Genomic DNA, 20,169 nt, shown 5'->3' with positions numbered 1-20,169 from the left:
CTCTTGCTCTACTGGAAGTCCCAGGAGTCTTAACCCCATGGCGGGCTATGCTAGGGGCAGGCCAGGATTCCGGTGGCAGCCCAGGTCTGTTATGCACTCATGGACTTGTGCACTCTAGGGGCAGGCTCCCCAGAGTTCCCTTAACTTCTCAACCCTTTCCCTTCCACCAGCTTTTCACTGTGACCTTAGTACTCAAGAAACTACAAGTTTGCAGGAAATATTTTCCCTGAAAGACATAAAACCCATGGCCTCTCATTCCTTCAGATGAATGAGTGCATCGGTCCAACCTCAGCTGGACATGACAGCCACCCACACCCAGGCCCAAATCTTGGTTCCCACCCTCCTCCAGCACACTGTAAAATGAGCCACGCAGCATCTCCGAGCAGGGCTCGGGGTTCCAGTGTAAAAGAAAGAACATCCTGGAAGCAGCTTGAATGTGGTTCCTACAAGGCAGTCTTTCTTACACTGAGTCTGAACCTACCTCGTTCTCCATGGGAGATCTCCAGGGGCACTGCAGTTGCAAAAGTTTCTTTGGAGGAATCCTGGTTCCTCCCCTTCTGCGGACAGCTGCTGTGCCTCTTCTAGTCCCCTTTGAGACGTTTGAAAAATATGATCAGATGCTAAGCCCTCCCTCTAAAAAACATGAGCACACAGGAAGACCAGAAACCACAGCTTCCTTCTGCAAAGCTTACTGAAGTTGTTTACAGTTTTGAGAAAGCTTAAAGAGCAAGAGCATCCAAAAGCTGTTAGCCAATTCCAAGAAGAATGCCTGCAAGAGATACAAAGTAACTAGCGAACATTCATTCTCCCACTGCGCAGAGCAGAATCCCACAGGCAGCGGAGGCCGTGGCCATTTCCATCCAACTCTGCAGTGTTGCAATCCATTGCTGATGGACGTGTCTTTGGAAGCCTGACCATAGGCACACTGCAGGGCCACATCATCAGGGAGGACCCCGGGCCCTGTGGTCCTGGTGGCAGGAGGACAAGGACAAGCCTGCTCCATATACTGTTTCAACACGTGGCCACAGCAGCAAGGTATGAATAGGTGCATTTCCAGGTCCTTTTCCAGTTGTGCTAAGTGCTCAGCCTATACTAGCCCAGGGCCAGGAGACCTGAATTTAAGTCACCAACTTGCAATAAAACAATGTGTTCATAAGCAAGTTGTTTTAATTTCCTCACAGTTAAACTTCTTCATCCAGGAAAGGAGAAGTTAACATTTATTGTTGATAAAAGACCCTTACAGTTAGTTGAATGTTCCAGAATAGCTTGCAATAGAAATGGCTATTTAACTAATTAGTATGACTATATATATCCATAGACCAATAAGCAAATATAACAAAAGCAGATGTTCCTGGCCCTATGGTGAATTCAGCCCCCAGTAAATCCATCATAAATTAAGTCAAAATGCATTTAACCTACCTCAGCCCCTGTGTAGCTGCATCCGCCTTAACTGGTCTCATGGTGCCTACATCAGCCCTGTCAAACAATACCACCTAACCCAGCAGTAGGTATGTTTGTAATCTACTGAATTCTATATACTGAAAGTGAAAGCTGTGTGGGTACCTTTGTGTCATCATAAATCCACTAAGCTAGACCATCCTATAAGGAAGCATGGGAGCCACTTCATGAATTCCACGCTGAACTGAATCAAAAGGCTAATGTGTCCTGTCCAACTTTGTCCATAAAAAGGGCAATTTCATCTAGTTTTGCTTCACTGACCTACAACAAATAAATTTAATCCTTCCTGGTTCCAAAAAACTGTTACCACAGACCAATTCTGTGTTTCACTTATTCACCTGTGTCCCAAAAAACTCAGAAAGCACAGAAGAGTGGAAGAGCAGTCCCACTCACTCATGACTCAACACCTGACACCAACGGCCTGTCATGACCTCTTTAAACAAGAGCAGCCACAGCCTCGGGATACTTTCTAAACTTTACAGAAAAGAACCAAGTAACACTGACCTTAACAACGGTCAGGAAGGGTGTGGAGGACAACCAAGTGAGACTCCAAGAGGCCACATTGTTTTTGTCTTTCCAGCCCCACCTCAACAGGGTGACTTAGAAGGTAATAGCACTACTCCACCAACCAACTTGATCCTTTCTCCACAAGCCCAGTGGATCAGCAGGAGGGAGAAGGCCACCAGCATACAGGGAGAGGCATTCAGGGAAAGCTGTTTAAGAACTACACCACAGCAGCCATCTTCCAGTAACTCGCCAAAATGACGAACACAAAGGGAAAGAGGAGAGGCCCCCCGTATATGTTCTCTAGGCCTTTTAGGAAACATGGCATTGTTCCTTTGGCCACATACATGCAAATCTACAAGAAGGGTGATATTGTAGACATCAAGGGATCGGGCACTGTTCAAAAAGGAATGCCCCATAAGTGCTACCGGCAAAACCGGAAGAGTCTACAGTGTCACCCAGCATGCCGTGGGCATCATTGTCAACAAGCAGGTTAAGGGCAAAATTCTGGCCAAGAGGATCAATGTGTGAATTGAGCACATCAAACACTCAAAGAGCAGGGACAGCTTCCTGAAGCGGGTGAAGGAGAACGACCAGAAGAAAAAGGAAGCCAAAGAGAAGGGCACCTGGGTGCAGCTGAAGCGCCAGCCTGCACCACCCAGAGAAGCACACTTTGTGAGGACTAACGGAAAAGGGCCTGAGCTGTTGGAGGCCATTCCATACGAATTCGTGGCCTAATGTACACAAAGACATAAAAGTACCAGCACCAGGACAAAAAAAGAAAGAGCTACACCACAAAACAAGAACAGACAGCTACGAAAGAGGACAACTCCGCTGTCTTAGACGTTACAGAAGTTCAGGAGGGTAATAAAACAGAAATAGCTAAACCAAGACGAATGAATGACCTGGAGTTGGACAGACTGGGATTGGCCAACATCTGCCCGTTGCTTACAGACCAAAAATACAAATAAATGTTTGTCTTTATTTTCTGGTGCTGGAGATCGAAGCCCCAAGGCCTTGTGTATGCTAAATATGCACTCTTCCCCTAGTTGCAGGCCCAAATCTTGGTCACCACCCTCCTCCAGCACACTGTAAATGAGCCACGAAGCATCTCCGAGCAGTTCCAGTGTGAAACACATCCTGGAAGCAGCTTGAATGTTGGTTCCTGCAAGGGCAGTCTTTCTTACACTGAGTCTGATCAGCTCGTTCTCCATGGGAGATCTCAGGGGCCACTACAGTTGTACTAGTCGCACTTTACAAGTAAACATTTATACCAGGAATGATGGCACACACTTGCAATCTCAGCACTTGAGAGATAGGTCCCTTTAGCCCCCCCTACAGGAAGTGTGCTTGGTGACTAGTCCTATGAAGAGGGAAAAGTGGACATGGAATCCCACTCCTACATAGCAGGGTGTTATTGGCAATTCATAGCTGCTCCTGGTAGGTAAACCATGATCCAGTTGAAGGCCATGAATATATGGACAGCACAAACTGAACTCGGTAGATAGGGGGTTAAAAAAAGACAAATGTGGGGGGTAGAGAAGCAGATAGGACATGGGGAGGAGCTGGGGGAGGGGTGAATATAGTAAAAGGTCATCGTAGAAAATTCTCAAAGAAACTATTTTAAAAAGCAGCTACTAACATGAGAAAGGCTGAGGACCCAGCTCTGAGCGCGAGTGCTTCCCACGCACGTACAAAGCCTTGTATTACAAAGGAAAAGAAGCACACTCGTGTTTGCCTGGCATGGTGGCTCATACCTATCATCAGGAGGCTAAAGAAAGCAGACAGTCACGACTTCCAGGACAGCCTGAACTCCTAAGTTCCAGAAGTGTGGACTGTCACATGAAACCTTGTCTAACTTTCTGAATGAGAGCTGAAGCCTGCTCCACACACAGGAGAGAATTTACTCCTGGGGCTGAAAATCTGCCCTCAGCCCAGGAGCTCTGAGAGGGATCTACTACTGTTTTGGCAAATGGACATGCTGCCAAACTGCCTTCTGTGAATGAGTGTGGGTGAGGGTGTGTGTGTGTGTGTTTAAATTTCTAAAATTAAATACATTTATTGTATGTGTGAATGTTTTACCTGCATTCATGTCTGTGTACCACATCAGTGGTGCTCAAGAAGTCAGAAGAGGGCACTGGATCCCCTGTAACCGGAGTTACAGGGACCTGTGACTACCAAGTGCTCGTGAGCAGTGAGCCCCTCTCCAGCCCCTAAACGTGTACCCCCGCACTCACAGATCTGTGATGTTCTCAGCCATGGCCAGAGAAGCTCCCTTTTTGTTTGTTTTTTTAAGTTGTATTTATTTATTATATGTGAGTACACTGTAGCTGTCTTCAGACACACCAGAAGAGGGCATCAGATCCCATCACAGATGGTTTCAAGGCACCATGTGGGTGCTGGGACTTGAACTCAGGACCTCTGGAAGAGCAGCTGGTGCTCTTACCCGCTGAGCCGTCTCTCCAGCCCCAGAGATGCTTCTTTTACAGTGGCCGTGCTTAATGCAGACTCATAACCGGTCAAAGCACCAAGAGAGTAGTAAGTGTTGCGTGCTCAGCCCCGAAACCAGACATCTGTGGCACCCCTGTAAGGGTCAGGAACAACGCAGATGAGGGAACAGAAAGAACGAAAGAGCTGGAAGATGAGGGGTGCTGTGACACACTGTCTTTGGGGCCTGTCATGGCCACTGCAGCCACACACACCAACACTCCATCCCTGGGGAGAACTCCAGCCCCAGCCTAGTGCAGAGCTTCGGGGAGCTAGATGAGAGGGGTCAGTGAAATAGCCATGGTCAGTCCCTAGTAACTCATAATGAAATGCTAACAAGCTGCAGACAGCTTAGCAGTTAGAGCACGGGCTGCTCTTGCATAGTATGTGGGTCCAATTGCCAACACCACACAGCCGCTCACAAATGCCTGTACCTCCAGTTCCAGGGGACTCAATGCCCTTCTGGCCTCCACAGGCACTGCATGCACATGGTGCACACACATCAGGCAAAACATTTATGCATATAAAATAAAAATAAATAAATGTTTAAAAATAAAATAAAATGCTGCTGTGGCAGCTGGGTTAAAAAAGGACAACAGCTGGCCAATGTGGTGCACGCCTTTAATCCCAGTACTCAGGAGGCAGAAGCTGGTGGATTTCTTGAGTTTGAAGCCAGTCTGGTCTATAGAGTGAGTTCCAGGACAGCCAGGGCTACACAGAAAAATCCCTTCTCAGAAAACAAACAAAAAAGCAAAGAAAGAAAAGAGAAAGAAGATCAGAAGCCCAGCACTGTGGGTTTCAGGATAAAGATGACACTGGTGGAATCTCAAGACAGAAGCTGGCTGGGGTCTGAGAGCGGATGCCTAGCTGCCAGGAGCTAGGAAGGGAGTTACTGAACAGCAGACACACACAGCTACATTATCAGACCAGGATATACTTGCATATGTGAGCCTGTCAATCTAGGTTGTCTCCTTTCTCTTTAAATTTTTTTATTTTTATGTGTTTGTGTGATCTGCTTGCATGTATGTCTCTGTGTACATTTGTGCCTGGTGCCCAAGAAGGCTACAAAGCAGATGTCAGATAGGGTCACAAACAGCTTCTAGCATGTTTATTCTGGGAGTCAAACCTGGGTTCTCTGGACGAGTAGGTGAGTAGGTAGTCAGTATTCTTTCTTTACCAATGCGCCATATCCAGCCCTTTGAGACAGAGCCTTACTATGTGACCCTGACTGGCTGAGAACTCACTATGTAGACCAGGCTGGCCTCCATCCGCCTGTCTATGCCTCCAAATCATTGGAGGATTAAAGGTGTGCACCACCATGCCCAGCCCCTAGTGTCCTTAATAACTCACTCCATGTAAAGTAACAAAGGAGACAGAGTTCTAAGTCACAGAGGATGCAGGGCTCGTGTCAGGAAAACTCTCCTGGAATTGTAAACTATAGGATGCATACTGACATTTTTCTTTTTCACCCCTCAAAGCTACAAGTCATCACGCACATGAAGTGTACTCTACACCCAAGTGACAGCGCTCGAGTCCTGCAAGGTAAGAACGGGAACAGGCAGGCTTAGGCTGACCACTGCTCACTGGCAGAGCTCAGCCATTCTTTCTACCTCCGTGGGTGACACAATACACCACCTTAAGCCCCAAACAAAAGCCAAATTCCAACTTCCTTCTGTGCTTATTAAAGAGGATTACTTTCATTGTATACACTTAATGCCTGTAGTCAAAAGCCTAGTTCTTCACACAATCCAAACAAAAAACTGTTACCAATCAGGTACACTTGAGAGGAAAAAAGTGTCACATATTTGGCACCAGCACAGAGGAAAGGAAAAAAGTTTCCTATTTGTACTGGAAAAAGAAAAGAAAAAGACCTGGCTTGGGGGTGTGACCTAGTGATAGAGCCCCTGCCTGACATGCATGAGGCCCTGGGTTTTTCAACCCTCAGTGTCAGAAACCAAAAAAAAAAAAAAAAAACCAAAACCCAAACATCTACTGTCTGTCTCACTGGACAATCCAAACACAAACCCTTCACTTCTCATAGTCAAATGAGGAGCTGCTGCTGCGGCCAAGAACTTGCCATTAATTCTAGCACTAGGAGACAGAGGCAGGCATATTTCTGAGTTCAAGGTCAGCCTGGTTTACATAGCTAGTACCAGGCCAGCCAGGGCTACATAGATCCTGTCTCATTAACAACAAGACAAAATCCTGTTGTTTCTCTCAGACTGAGACAAGTATTGTAGCAGCAAGCACACTGAAGGGACCCAGGCTTACATTGTGATTTATGCAGGTCATAGGTAGCCTCTCCTAATACAGACCCCCAAAGACAAAATGTGTTCCACCGTGGAGTCTACACCCAAAATACTCTGTGTGGTTCCTTGACCATATGATCGCTCATGCCCACAGTCCCAGCATTCAGGAGGCTGAGGTGGATCAGAACCATGAGTTATGAGCAGACTGAGCTACATATACAGTGAATTCAGAGGCACCCAGGAACAAGGTAAAATACTATCTCAAGTTCCCTCAAACAGAGTGAGATGCAGCCTGTGGTCCTTACCAAATACACCAAGAGCTTGTCCAAAGCCAAACAGAAACCTCCCTAGGAACAGAGTCTTCCCACCTACAGACTGTCCTCTCGAGTCATTCTCAAGATACCCTGCTAAAGGGGCTGAGATGGCTCAATGGGCAAAATGCCTACTGCACAAGAACAGATCCCTAAGTCCAAGCCCCAGGCACTCATGTAACATCCAGGAGCGTGTGCGCGTGTGCATGTGTGGATGTATGTGTGTGCAACCCAATAGCTGGTGAGTGGACGATCTATCACAGGGGCTCGCTGGCCAGCCAACCTTAACTGAGACAGAGCTCTAGGCTCACTGAGACCCTGTAAGTTTGAAGAGCAACAGAGGAAGACAGTGTTTAATCTCTGCCTCCATGTGTACAAGTACGCCTGAGTAAGTATGCACAAGCACACAGACTCTCTCCCCCCTTCCCTTTCCCTCCTCATATACACACTAAAAGAAGAAGAAGGGAAGACATTAAAAAAAAAAAAAATCTTCCTAAGCTGGTGGTGATGAATGCCTTTAATTCCAGTACTACGGAGGAAGAAGCAGGAGGATTTCTGAGCTTGAGGCCAACCTGGTCTACAGAGCAAGTTCCAGGACAGGGAGGGGCTACACAGAGAAACCCTCTCTCTTAAAGTAGTATAGATAGATAGATAGATAGATAGATAGATAGATAGATAGATAGATAGATAGATAGATAGATAGATAGATAGATAGATAGATAGATAGATAAATAGGTCGATCGATCTTCCCAGGGCCACACAGACATATCATAAACAAATGGTAAAAAACTCAGATGTTGCCGGGCGTGGTGGCGCACACCTTTAATCCCAGCACTTGGGAGGCAGAGGCAGGCGAATTTCTGAGTTCAAGGCCAGCCTGGTCTACAGAGTGAGTTCCAGGACAGCCAGGGCTACACAGAGAAACCCTGTCTCAAAAAACCAAAAAAAAAAAAAAAAAAAGGCTTACTTGATTGGCTGAAACTTATTTCTCCCAGTGCTGGGAGCTGGAAACTCAAGGTCGGCAGGGCTACTTCTCCTAGGCTTCTCCTATGCACGCTGTTGGCTAGCATCTTCTTCCTGGATCCCACACTGTGTCTCTGTCTCTTCTCATAAGAATGCAACTCAAATCAGATCACAGAGAGCCACAGGTACACCACTTAAACTTAAGCATCTCTTGCCAAGTATGGTGGTGCATGCCTCTAATTTCAGCACTATGTGAAGCTAGAATAGAGTTTCCACAGCTTGAAGGCTGGCCTGGGCTACTAAGCTTAGGACAGCCTAAGCTAGGGATCGTATCTCAAAAACAATCAACAAGAAACATTTAGGTGCCTCTTTAAAGCGCTCCCCCGCCATATGCAGTCACCTCATGAAACTGTGGGGGTGAGCTACAGAACATGAACTTGGGAGATGTAGGGATAATTCAGCCCACACAGGTACAAGTAGGAATGAGCATAAAATAAAAAGGGCTGCCTACACATCAATCCTATTTGAAGTCAGCCATGGGAGTTGTATTCGTACTTGAAGTTTTCATAATTGAAAGGTTTTCCTGATCATTTGTAGCAAAACTTCTTCACCCTGTCCTTGGCTGCACTTCCTAGGTCGAAGCTGCTGGCTGTCTGTGCCTGGCACTGGTGGTGCTGACCAACATTCATCTAATGGGTAAGTAAGCAGATTACTGCAGCACACCTCTATAACAGCTTCAGTGTACATAGACCAACATTAATCTCCTGTAGCCCATTAGTCTCAGCAGATTTATGGGTGTCTCTACTGCTTCTCAGCTTCTGACTGACCTTCAGTAGTAGCCCCAGATCCCACACAAGCCAGGGATGGTCAGACTCTGTCTCAAGGAAAAAGAAATCTATCTGTATGGTGTGTGTGTGTATCTGAGTGTATGCCACCCTTACTGGGTGCCTATGGAGGCCAGATGAAGGCATCAAATTCCCTGGAACTGGCGTTAGTCCCACACCCTACAGGTTATTTATTCTTTGACTGCCATATGCCAATTAGTGGACACACCAACTAAGTAAGGGGCTGGAGAGTTTCTTCCTCGTACAGAGAGCTCAGGGTTCCATTCCAGCCCCAACACTGCAGCTCACACCTTTCTGTAACTCCAATTCCAGGGGATCTAACACCCTTTTCTCCTCCTTGGCCACCTGCACACATATGGTGGACAAACATACATTTACGCAAAACATTCATATACATAAGAAATCTAAGAAATTAAAAATAATAATTTTAAAAAGTATTTACTAGGGCTGGTGAGATGGCTCAGTGGTTAAGAGCACTGACTGCTCTTCCAAAGGTCCTGAGTTCAAATCCCAGCAACCACATGGTGGCTCACAACCACCCGTAATGAGATCTGACACCCTCTTCTGGTGCGTCTGACATCAGCTATAATGTCCTTATGTATAATAATAAATAAATATTTTTTTAAAAAAGTATTTACTAGCCAGATGTGTTGGTACATGCCTGCAATCTCAATACCTAGGAAGAAAACTGTCACAAATTTAAAGCCAGTAAGTTTGAGGTAGCCAAGTCTACACAGTAGAGACCAAAGAGGAACTAGAGATGAAGCACAATTGGTAGATTTCTTGCCTAGCATGCACAAAGCTTGTGGGATTGATCCTACACACACACACACACACACACCACACACACACAACTACACACACAACCATACCCCACACCCCACCCCTCCCCCCCCCACACACACACACACAGAAGTGAGGGATTAATTTGAGGGTCCGGGATATAGTTTAATTAGCAAAGCATTTGCCTAGCTTGAACAAAGCCCTGGGGTCATTCCAACAATCCTTAAATCCAGACAAGAAGGTACATGCCTGCAATCCCAGTTCTCCGAAGGCAGAGGCAGGAGGGTCAGAAGTTGAATAATTCAGTCATTCTTAGCTTCAAAATGAGTTCTAGACCAGCCTGGTCTGTTAAGTGCCTGTCCTTAAAAATGGGTAAGAAAGGGTCTGGTGAGATGGCTCAGCAGTTGAGAGCGCCCACTGCTCTTCCAAAGGTCCTGAGTTCAAATCCTAGAAACCACATGGTGGCTCACAACCATCCGTAACGAAATCTGATGCTCTCTTCTAGAGTGTCTGAAGACAGCCTACAGTGTGCTTACATATAATAAATAAATATTTTTTTAAAAAATGGGTAAGAAACAGGTGTGGTGGTGCACACCTTTAATCCCAGCACTCAGGAGGCAGAGACAGGAGGATTTCTGAGTTCGAGGTCAGCCTGGTCTACAAAGTGAGTTCCAGGACAGCCAGGGCTGCACAGAGAAACCCTGTCTCGAGAAAAAAAAAAAAAGGGTAAGAAAACAGAATGTAGCTTAAATTGATAGAATGCCTGAATGCCTATCACACACAAAGCCCTGGATTTAGTCCCCATGTGCATACCTATGATCTCAGCCCTCAGAGGAAGGCAAAAGATCAGAGTTAAAGGTCATCCATACTTGACTACATAGTAGGTTTCACACTAGTCTGGGCTTTGTGAGACCCTGTCTTGGCAAAGGAGGGCAGAGAAGGTTACATTGCATCATATACAGTATAGCATAATACTACAATATACAAGATCTGAGACTATTTAATACATAGGAGGCTTATTCAGGTATGGAGAGATGGCTCAGGAGTTAAAACCACTTACTGTTTGTTCTTGAAGAGGATTCTAGTTTAATTCCCAACATCTTATCTTGTGGCTTATAACTACTTCTAAGACCACCTCCAGGGAGATTCATTACCTCTGGCCTTCGCAGGTAGCCACACGTACCTGAGCAGACCCAGACATGCACATATACGAAATTAAAAGGGGCTGGACCAATGGCTCAGCAATTAAGAACACTGGCTGCTGGCACAGACTTGATGCACCAGAGAGAGGGGATACGCAGGGGTAACCCCACACTCTCAGAAGAGAAGGGGAGAGGGATGGAAGGAGACTCTGTGAGGGAAGACCAGAAAGGGGGAGGGGCAGCGTTTGGGATATAAATAAAATAAATTAGTTAATTAAAAACAAAAAGATCACTGGCCGTTCTTCCAGAGGACTAGGGTTCAGTTCCCAGCACTTACAGGGCAGCTCACAACTGCCTGTAGCTCCAGTTCCAGGGGATCTGACACTCTCACACAGGTGTACACACAGGCAAAGCACCAATGTACATAAAATAAAAATAAATCATTAAAAATTTCAATTAAAAGTAAACTTTTAATATAAAAACAAGAGCCTCATTCACCAAACACAGGTCTTTCAGTCTGAGAGGTACCAGCCACTCTACAAACATCAAGTGGTCACTCTACAGCCCTTCACAAGGCCCACAACGTCAGCCAGTTTTTCTGATGCACTCATTCCTCTGGCTTGGCCTGGGATTGATCCAGCTCTACAACAGCTAGCTCTGCAAGCTCTCTAGCTTTTCTTGCATCTCCATGACTGCGGGTTCATGAACATAACTGGTTCAACAGACTGTTTGATAGAGATATACAGTCACCATACTTTTGTTGCTATAGTCGCTTGAATATGGCAGGACAACACCTGGGGCCACTTCCAGAAAATCTACTTGGTCCTTGGTATCACCAGCAGTACACTGATCTCTCTGTCTGAATTAAAGGCCAGAGTAAAACTATTGCTTGATAAGACAGCAAGTATCAGAGACCTGGAAAGGGCCTGCCAATCCAGTTTTGAGACAGGTTCTTTTATATTCCAGGTTGGCCATGGTCCATAGTAAGCTGCCAAGGATGACCTTGAACTTGTGAGCCTCTGACCTCCCCCTCCCAAGTGCCAGGGTTACAATATACCATCATGCCTCTGGAGCATCCTAAGCACCGGAGATCCAAACCAGGGCTTCATACCTAGCAGGCAAGCACTACACCAAACAAACTACATCTTCAGCACCCATTCATACTTTCATAGGCTCGTCTGCACTTTTTTGAAAGAGCTGGGTGCATTTAAACGTCCAAACGTAAAATGTATTAAAAGTTTGAATTTGTAGCCAGGCTGTTGTGGTGCACACCATTAGTCCCATCAGAGACAGGACAATCTCTTAGGTTTAAGAGCAGCCTGACCAACAGAGCCAGTTCCTGGACACCCAGATCTACACAGGGAATCTGTCTTGGTAGGAAATGGGATGAATTCATTAAATGTTTAAAACAAGTACCTCTTGTTAACTGACCATTATGAAAACCACTTAAGAGGCTAGCGAGATGGCTCAGTGGGTAAGGGTACTGACTGCTCTTCTAAAGGTCCTGAATTCAAATCCCAGCAACCACATGGTGGCTTACAACCACCCACAATGAGATTTGACGCCCTCTTCTGGTGTATCTTAAGTTAGCTACAGTGAACTTATGTATAATAAATAAATCTTTAAAAAAAAAAAAGGGGGGGGGAGAAAAACACTTAAACTCCTAAGTTGGAGGAGATACTTCATATTAAACAGCACCTTAAGAAGTCAGGTATAGGGCTGGAAAGAGGGCTCAGCAGTTAAGAGTACTGATTGCTCTTCCTGAGTTCAATTCCCAGAAACCACACGGTGGCTCACAACCATGTGTAATGAAATCCGATGCCCTCTTCTAGTGTGTCTGAAGAGAGCAATGGTGTACTCATATACATAAAATAATAAATCTTTAAAAAGGGGGAGGGGGGCTGGCGAGATGGCTCTACTGGTAAGAGCACTGACTGTTCTTCTGAAGGTCCTGAGTTCAAATCCCAGAAACCACCCGTAATGAGATCTGGTGCCCTCTTCTGGTGGCGTCTGAAGACAGCTACAGTGTACTTATGTATTATAAATAAATTTTAATAAAATAAAAATAAAAAAGTCAGGTGTTGTAGCCCAGCGTTTAACCCAGTACTGAAAGGCAGGACCTCAGTGATTTCAAGGCCAGCCTGATCTAGACATCTGAGTTTCAGGACAGCCAGGGCTACATAACAGAGAAAGTGTATCTCAAAGACAAACATATTAGGAAGGTTCTGCAAGCTCCTTATAGGAAGATACCTGGTAAACTGTGTTCAGTCATGGCCTACATAGAAACTCAGGTCCCAAAGGTTGTCTCACTTGTTTACAGGGAACAAACTAAAGCAGGTGACAGAATGCCTACAACTGCTAGCATAGATCCCTACACACGCATTATCTCCTTTAACTGAGACACTGAAATTAACCACTGCCTTTTTCTGTACTTATTTTTTTTTCACTGCATATAACTGTAAGATTGTCTTGCTACAAGAGCTGGGCATGGTGGTGCACGCCTTTAATCCCAGCACTTGGGAGGCAGAGGCAAGTGGCTTTCTGAGTTCGAGGCCAGCCTGGTCTACAGAGTGAGTTCCAGGACAGCCAGGGATACACAGAGAAACCCTGTCTTGAAAAACAAAACAAAAAGAGATTGTCTTGCTACTGATCCAAAAGCTCAGGGGGAAGTCTTAATGCCTCTCTCTGCTCCTCAGCCTTCTACCCAAACTGGTATGATATACAAGACAACATAAACCGCCAGGCAATTTGTCCCAAACAAGAACGTGGGCCAGGTGTCTTACAGGGCACTTAGAGTGTGAGACAAATACAATGTCTCCAGGGATGTAGGCTACTGGCATTGCAAAGACCAGCTGGCACGGTTCAGCATCAGCCACACTTGGGCCAAGTCCTTCCTCAACAGCACCCTCTTTTCTAGCTAAGTCCTTTTACAATGCTCAAACCCCTTCTATACTTGTAGGCTGAATTGCTTTGTTGGGCCCATTTCCCAGCTTTAAACCATCTTTGGAGGTAACAAGTTGACAGGACATCTAAATAACAAGTGCAACTTTCTGTCTTCAAACAAAAGAAAGTGGGGGCAGCGCTGCTGGCCTGGATTCCCTGAAGGCCACCTGGCCACTCTATTTCAAGTAAGACTTTCTGAAAAATGGGACACCTCCTAAAACAAGGTGGTGAGTGGTGTGGCCAATTAAAGGCTACAAGGAGGCCGGGTGGTGCTGAGCTAGGACATCAAAGTCTGTTTTAAACTTGTCCACAACGTGCACACATTTATCAAATGAAAATGACAGGCAAACATGAAGATTGCAAAGCATTTATTTGAAAGGGATACATTTTATCAAAGCCCACTTTTCGCTTTAAAGGCAGTTTAAGCGGTTCATTCCCACATGGTCTTCCCAGGCTTCTTAAAATGTTCTTTATCAACTACTCAAGCCTGTAATTAAAGCCACATTTTTAAACTACAGAAACGAAGGAGCCTCTTGAACCATGTCCTAAATCTTACTGCCAAACATAACGTCACTAAAATCACTCAGTGGTATTAAATAGGAGCGACAGTCGACGAGAGAACCCGCCGAAAAGCTAAGTCCATCTTTGCTTTTACTGGACATCCAAAAACAAAGCCAAGTGGGCAGCAAAAGCCTCGCCGGTCACGGCACAGCCCAGTGGCCCAAGTTCCAGCCCAGGCCACCTTCTGGCCCCTCACTGGGCCCACTTCCTTTGTGGCCCCAGGCCGGCGCGCGGGGAAGGCGGGCCCCCTGACAGGCCGTCTGGAGCAGGCCGGGGGCGAGCGGCAAAGGGGACGCCCCCACCGGAAAGGCGCGGCACTTCCTCCGGGAGCCGCAGGCCCACCTGACCGCTGTCCCTGCCCGCTCAGCCGCCCGCCCGCCCGCCCACCCCGAGGGACCCCCACCCCACGCCCCGGCCCGGCGGCAGGACGCGCCGGTGAGCGCTCACCTTCTTGCCCTTCTTGCCCTCCTCCTCCATGTCGCCGCGTGCGGCCCCCGCGGCCCGCCCCGGGAGCCCCACTGCCAGCGGCCGCTACATGCTCGCTCTGGGCCCGCCACCCCCGCGCTCACCGCGCCGCCGGCCCGCCCGCAGTCTCCGCCCCGGCCGCGCCCCACCCGCACTTCCGGACCTAGGGAGCCCGCCCACTCCGGAGACCCCGCCCCCTCACGCCCCGCCCACTGCCTCGGCGCTCCCGCACTTCCGCCTAGAGGCACTCGCTGGGCCCAAGGAGGGCGATACCAAGAAGGGCGATTCCCTGTTTTTCCCAAAGCCCCTGAAGAGACCCAGGGTCACCCCGGGCCCCTCCATGCCTCCTCAGGGCGGGAGGAGCACACCTGCCTACCCCAGTCCTTCCCATCCCCTCTGGAAAGGCGCCCCAGTACCCCCCCCCCCATCCCTAGCTCTCCCGAACCCTTCAGGGCCGCGCGGGAGTGGCTCCAACTTTTCAATTCTGCCGCCATCTTTAGGGTGGCCGACTTCCCAGCCTGCCTCGCGATTAGGGAGGCGGGCCACATGCCCCTGGGAAGGGACAGAGTCAGTCTCCAATCCGGGTTCTGGGCGCGCTGCCACTTGGCATCCCTCTCTTTTTACTCTGAGCCACAAGGAAACCCTTTTCTAGTAACTTTCTATTCTGGCTGGGCGTGGCGGCGCACTCCTGTGTAATCATAGCACCTGGCTGCTAGAGACAGGAAAATGAGTTCAGGATCAACCGTTGGACCAGAGTCTCATAAAAGAATCCAAAAATGTACAATAGCTGCCAACAGCAACCTTCTAGGTAGTGTATGCAACCTGTTGTCTGTATGGGTTGTCCTAAAACATCTTGAAGATAGTATTCTGGCTGGGCAGTGGTGGCGCATGCCTTTAATCCCAGCATTTGGCAGGCGGATTTCTGAGTTTGAGGCCAGCCTGGTCTACAGAGTGAGTTCCAGGACTATACAAAGAAAACCTGTCTCGAAAAAAAAAAAAAAAAAAAAAAAAAAAAAGCATTCTGATGGATATTCACATTCCTGAGTTTATGGTGTTTCTAATCTAGGCTTCAGCCACCCACACACAAATGCAAAGGTGCTTTTGGGAAGCTGGAAGGTATAAGGAAATCAGGGTTCACAATGGCCAGGTCATCATATCCATGCTCTAAGGCTCAAGTTCAACTTCCTTCGCCTCCAGATCTACACCTCTAAGAAGAAATGTTTAATGAAAATAAAATTTAAAACATGATAGCTGAGAGGCAGTTCACAGGGTATGGCTGTGGGTTCCCTGGAAAGTTATGGACCCTATGGTCCACCCAAGCCTCTATGTTCACTAATCTCACACCCAAGCCAAAACTATGTGTAATGTGTGTGTGTAAAATTTTAAAGCTTTATTCTCTCCTACCCTTGGTACATCAGGAAGGTAAAAATTACAAGAGCACGGGCATTCGGGCCCTGCCAGAGTAAAGTTATAGATTTTTTAAAATTATTTTTATTTTATTTTCATTTGTGTTTTGCCTGCATATGCATCTATGTGAAGGTGTCAGAACTCCTGGAGCTGGAGTTACAGATGGTGGTAAGCTGCCATGTGGGTGATGGAAATCGAACCCAGGTCCTTTTGAAGAACAGCCAGCACTCTTAACCACTGAGCCATCTCTCCAGCACCTACATAGTTAACAGACATCATATATAGTTACCACATTCACAGAACAATTTCAGAGGATCAGGTGATTTTTCAAAAGCAAGTTGGCACCCCAACAGGTCTTTGTTTTGCTGTTATGCCAACCCACAGTATGGAATTTACTGATCCTAAACTAATACTAAACTGGGCCATGGTGGTGCATGCATTTAATCCCAGCACTTGGGAGGCAGAAGCAGGCAGATCTCTGAGTTGGAGACCAGCCTGGTCTACAGAGGGAAGTTCCAGAACAGCCAAGGATACACAAAGAAACTGTGTCTCAAAAGAAAAAATATGCTAAATGAAGCCAATACTTATTTTAAAATACTAAGTATCCTGCTAATTGTAGTTCTCTCAGGGCTACATGCAAATCTTTACAATAGGGAGCCATGCCCTCAAAGCAATATGACTCCTCCCTTCCAGTCCACAGTTCTGGGGAAGGCTCATGAATCCCTTCCTAGTCCATGATGGAATGTTGACTGGCTTGATCTTGTTCGGGTCTTTTTTTTTTTCTTTCTTTCTTTTCTTTTTTTTTTTTTTTTCGAGACAGGGTTTCTCTGTATAGCTCTGGCTATCCTGGAACTCACTTTGTAGACCAGGCTGGCCTCGATTGTTCAGGTCTTAAGCAAGCATCCACAAGCACTTTGAGTTCATGAGTGCAGGAGTCCCACCATGTCCAGAAGACACTGTTAACACAGCTCCAGCCCTCCTAGCCTCTAATCCTCGCTGTTTTAGCACTTGCTGTGTAGAATAGGCTAGCCTAGAATTCAGAGCGCTGCTGTCCCTGCCTCCCAAGTGTTGGGAATGAAGGTGTGCACCCCCACCCTGCACCTCTGGCTTTTATAATCTTCTGCTTTCTCTTCCATGATGGCTCCTGAGCTTGGGTGGTGGTGGAGGGTGATATAGATGTCCCATTTGTGGCTGAGCACTCCACAGGTACTTATTCTATGTGGCCTTCACATCTTAACCACTAAGCCATCGCTCTAGCCCCTATGGCCTGGGTTTTATTTCATCTTTTCACAAGTTGTAATTGCTGGGGAGCGGGTGGCTGGATGAAATGGAATCTCTCTCTTCCCAGTTCTGATGGCAGCCATAAACAAAACTGAGGCTAGTTGGCATAGGGAATAGTTTCGTAGCCTAGGACTCGATCTGGTCCTGAATGACCCCTCTTCTCATAATGCAGCCTCAATCCTTTACAGCACACACTATGCACAAACATCCTCTCTCAATAATCCATCTAGCAATCTTGGACCCAAACTTGCATCAGGCACACACGCCTCTCTCTGAAAAATAGTATAAATTTCTCTGCCCCAATACAACCAAATTTAGACAGTTCTATTCAGTTAAGTCTCTGATGCACCCTGGTACAGGATAGGTGCATTACCTAACCTGAGAGCTCTTTTGGGGTGCATGCACAGTACTGCAAATCTGGGCCCCAAACAAACTTTCAGAGAGAATTCCCATTTACTGAGTTACACCAGTACACAATTGGGTGTGCACATGATTAAAATAGGGTACCATAGGAAAGGGTGTGTGCAGTTGAAAGAATTATTATCTGGCCTAACCTATCAGTCAGAATAGAGAACTGGCCATCCCATATCCCTTAGGTGCCTACCTCCCACTCTTGAATCCTAAAAGGAAGCCTAAACTGTTGGGCCTTGAGCCTTGAGTACTCTGACTCACACAGCCCTCTCAGCTAGTGTTCTCTAGCTTTGCTCCCAATATACTTACTTGTTGCAAATCTGCGTGAGCCATTTTGTGCTGGTTAGGGTCTGTCAATGTGACTCAAACTAGAGCCATATGGGAAAAGGGAACCTCAGCTGAGGAATTGCTTCCTTCCATCAGATTGCCCTGGGGCATGTCTGCCAGGTGTTTTCTACTTTTTTTTTTAAAGATTATTTTTATGTGTATGAGTGTTTTGCTTGCATGTATGTAACTGTATGTACCTGTACCAAGTGTGTGTGTGTGTGTGTGTGTGTGTGTGTGTGTGTACTCCTGGTGCCCATAGCAGGCAGAAGAGGACATCAGATTCCCTGGAACTGGAATTATAAACAGTAGTGAGTTACCATGTGCTGGAATTCAACCCGGACTCTCTGAAAGAACATTATTTGCTCTTGAACACCGAGCCATCTTTCCAGCTCCAAACTTTCTAGATTAGTGATGATGTGGGGGAGGGGTGTTTTCCCAGCTCACTGTGGGCGGTGCCGCCTATGAGCAGGTGATGCTGGCTGGTACGAAAAAGCAGGCTAGGAGGGACTGGAGAGATGGTTGAGACCATTGGCAGCTCTTGCAGAGGACTCCAGTTCATTTCTCAGTTTCCATGTGGCAGCTCACAGCTAGCTGTCTGTGACTCCAGTTTCAAGGGATCTGAAACCCTTACATAGACATGCACAAAGGCAAAACACCAATGCACATAAAACAAAAATAAATAAATTATTAAAACAACAACAACAACAACAACAACAGGCTGATAAGCCTGGGGAGCAGTCACTCCACGGCCTCTGCTTCAGTCTCTGCCTTCGCGCTTCTTCCCTGTCTGTAACCTGCAAGCTGAAATAAAACTTTGTCCCACAGTTGTTTGGGGTCAGGATTTTATCATAACAATAGAAAGGCAAATACAACCAGCACAACTTTTTTTGTTTTGTTTTGTTTTGTTTTGTTTTTGTTTTTCGAGACAGGGTTTCCTCTGTGTAGCTCTGGCTGTCCTGGAACTCACTTTGTAGACCAGGCTGGCCTCGAACTCAGAAATCCACCTGCCTCTGCCTCCCAAGTGCTGGGATTAAAGGCATGTGCCACCATGCCCAGCTTCAGCACTACATTTTAAATTATTGGGCAAAATGGCCAAGAACCAGGAAACCCAGGACACTGACTGCTGGTAACAGACTCGTTTCCTTTACAAATTTCTGTCTCTTTTTGGTAATGAGGGCAGTCAGCCTTACATTCTGCCTATCAAGCCACAGAAATCCTCTGGCCTCTAGCACTTCTCAAGTGTGTATATTTCCACCACGTGGCAGATCAAGCTGAGGTGTGGGAAGTGCCCTTTGAGTCTTCCTTCTGCATCAATCCACAGACACAGACAAATGAGTACACTTAGTCTTTAAACACTTAGCATCAGGTGTCTGGCATTTAAGGCATCCCACAATCCGGCATTAATGTACCTTTCCAGATATATCACTTTTGGCTTGGTTTGTTTGAGATATGGTCTCCTATAATCTAATCTGGTCTCTATCCCAAAAGGGCCTTGAAGTTATAATCTTCCTGCCTCTATCTCACGAGTCCTGGGATTACTGGCCTGTGCCACTAACTAGATGCAGGGTTTATTCTGTGCTAGAGAACAACCCAGCGCTTCATGTAAACTTGGCAAGCACCCTACCCAGTGAGCTGCTCTCTTCCTACCCTGGAGCTCCTCACCTCATCCCATACACAGCCCATATTTCAAGTAAAAATCCATCTGCTCTGTATTATAAGATCATATAGTGATAGCTATGTAAATAAATTAAAATGACCGAACCAAACAAGCAAAGGCTTTTCCAGAGACTTGTCTAGAGCTTGCTGTACTAGGGAGTTTGCTACGATCGTCGTGTTTACAGACTCAAAGACACAGAGAGTGGAAAAGCTTTGAAAACATTTTGAGAAGATTCTAATTGCTGGGCATATGGCTCATGACATCCTAGCACTCTGGAGGCTGAAGCAGGGTGATTAGGAGCTCAAGGCCAGCCTTAGCTACATAGCATGTTCAAGGACATCATGGGCTACACGAGATTCTGCCTGAAAAAGCCAC

The 20,169-nt window shown here is 46.6% G+C and overlaps 1 protein-coding gene and 1 pseudogene across 4 annotated transcripts in view; one reads left to right on the top strand and one right to left on the bottom strand.

The window, feature by feature from the left end:
- Ccm2 (cerebral cavernous malformation 2) overlaps nt 1-14,836 on the bottom strand; it is a 49,875-nt gene extending 35,039 nt beyond the window's left edge. For 2 of the 4 annotated variants that reach the window (NM_146014.3, NM_001190343.1), the window contains exon 1: nt 14,694-14,836. In NM_146014.3, coding sequence (NP_666126.1) covers nt 14,694-14,723 — 30 coding nt within the window. In that variant the 5' untranslated portion in view covers nt 14,724-14,836. Of the gene's footprint in view, nt 1-481; nt 611-1,419; nt 1,541-14,693 lie in introns of those variants that run through there. The other 2 variants (NM_001190344.1, XM_006514622.2) reach the window with 2 other exon arrangements.
- A 651-nt stretch (nt 14,837-15,487) lies between these two features.
- Gm24000 lies at nt 15,488-15,576 on the top strand (annotated as a pseudogene).
- Nucleotides 15,577-20,169: the final 4,593 nt, after the last annotated feature.

This window comes from Mus musculus, chromosome 11 (assembly GCF_000001635.26).
Source record: "Mus musculus strain C57BL/6J chromosome 11, GRCm38.p6 C57BL/6J".
NCBI lineage: Eukaryota > Metazoa > Chordata > Mammalia > Rodentia > Muridae > Mus > Mus musculus.
This window is presented reverse-complemented; position numbering and strand designations above follow the sequence as displayed.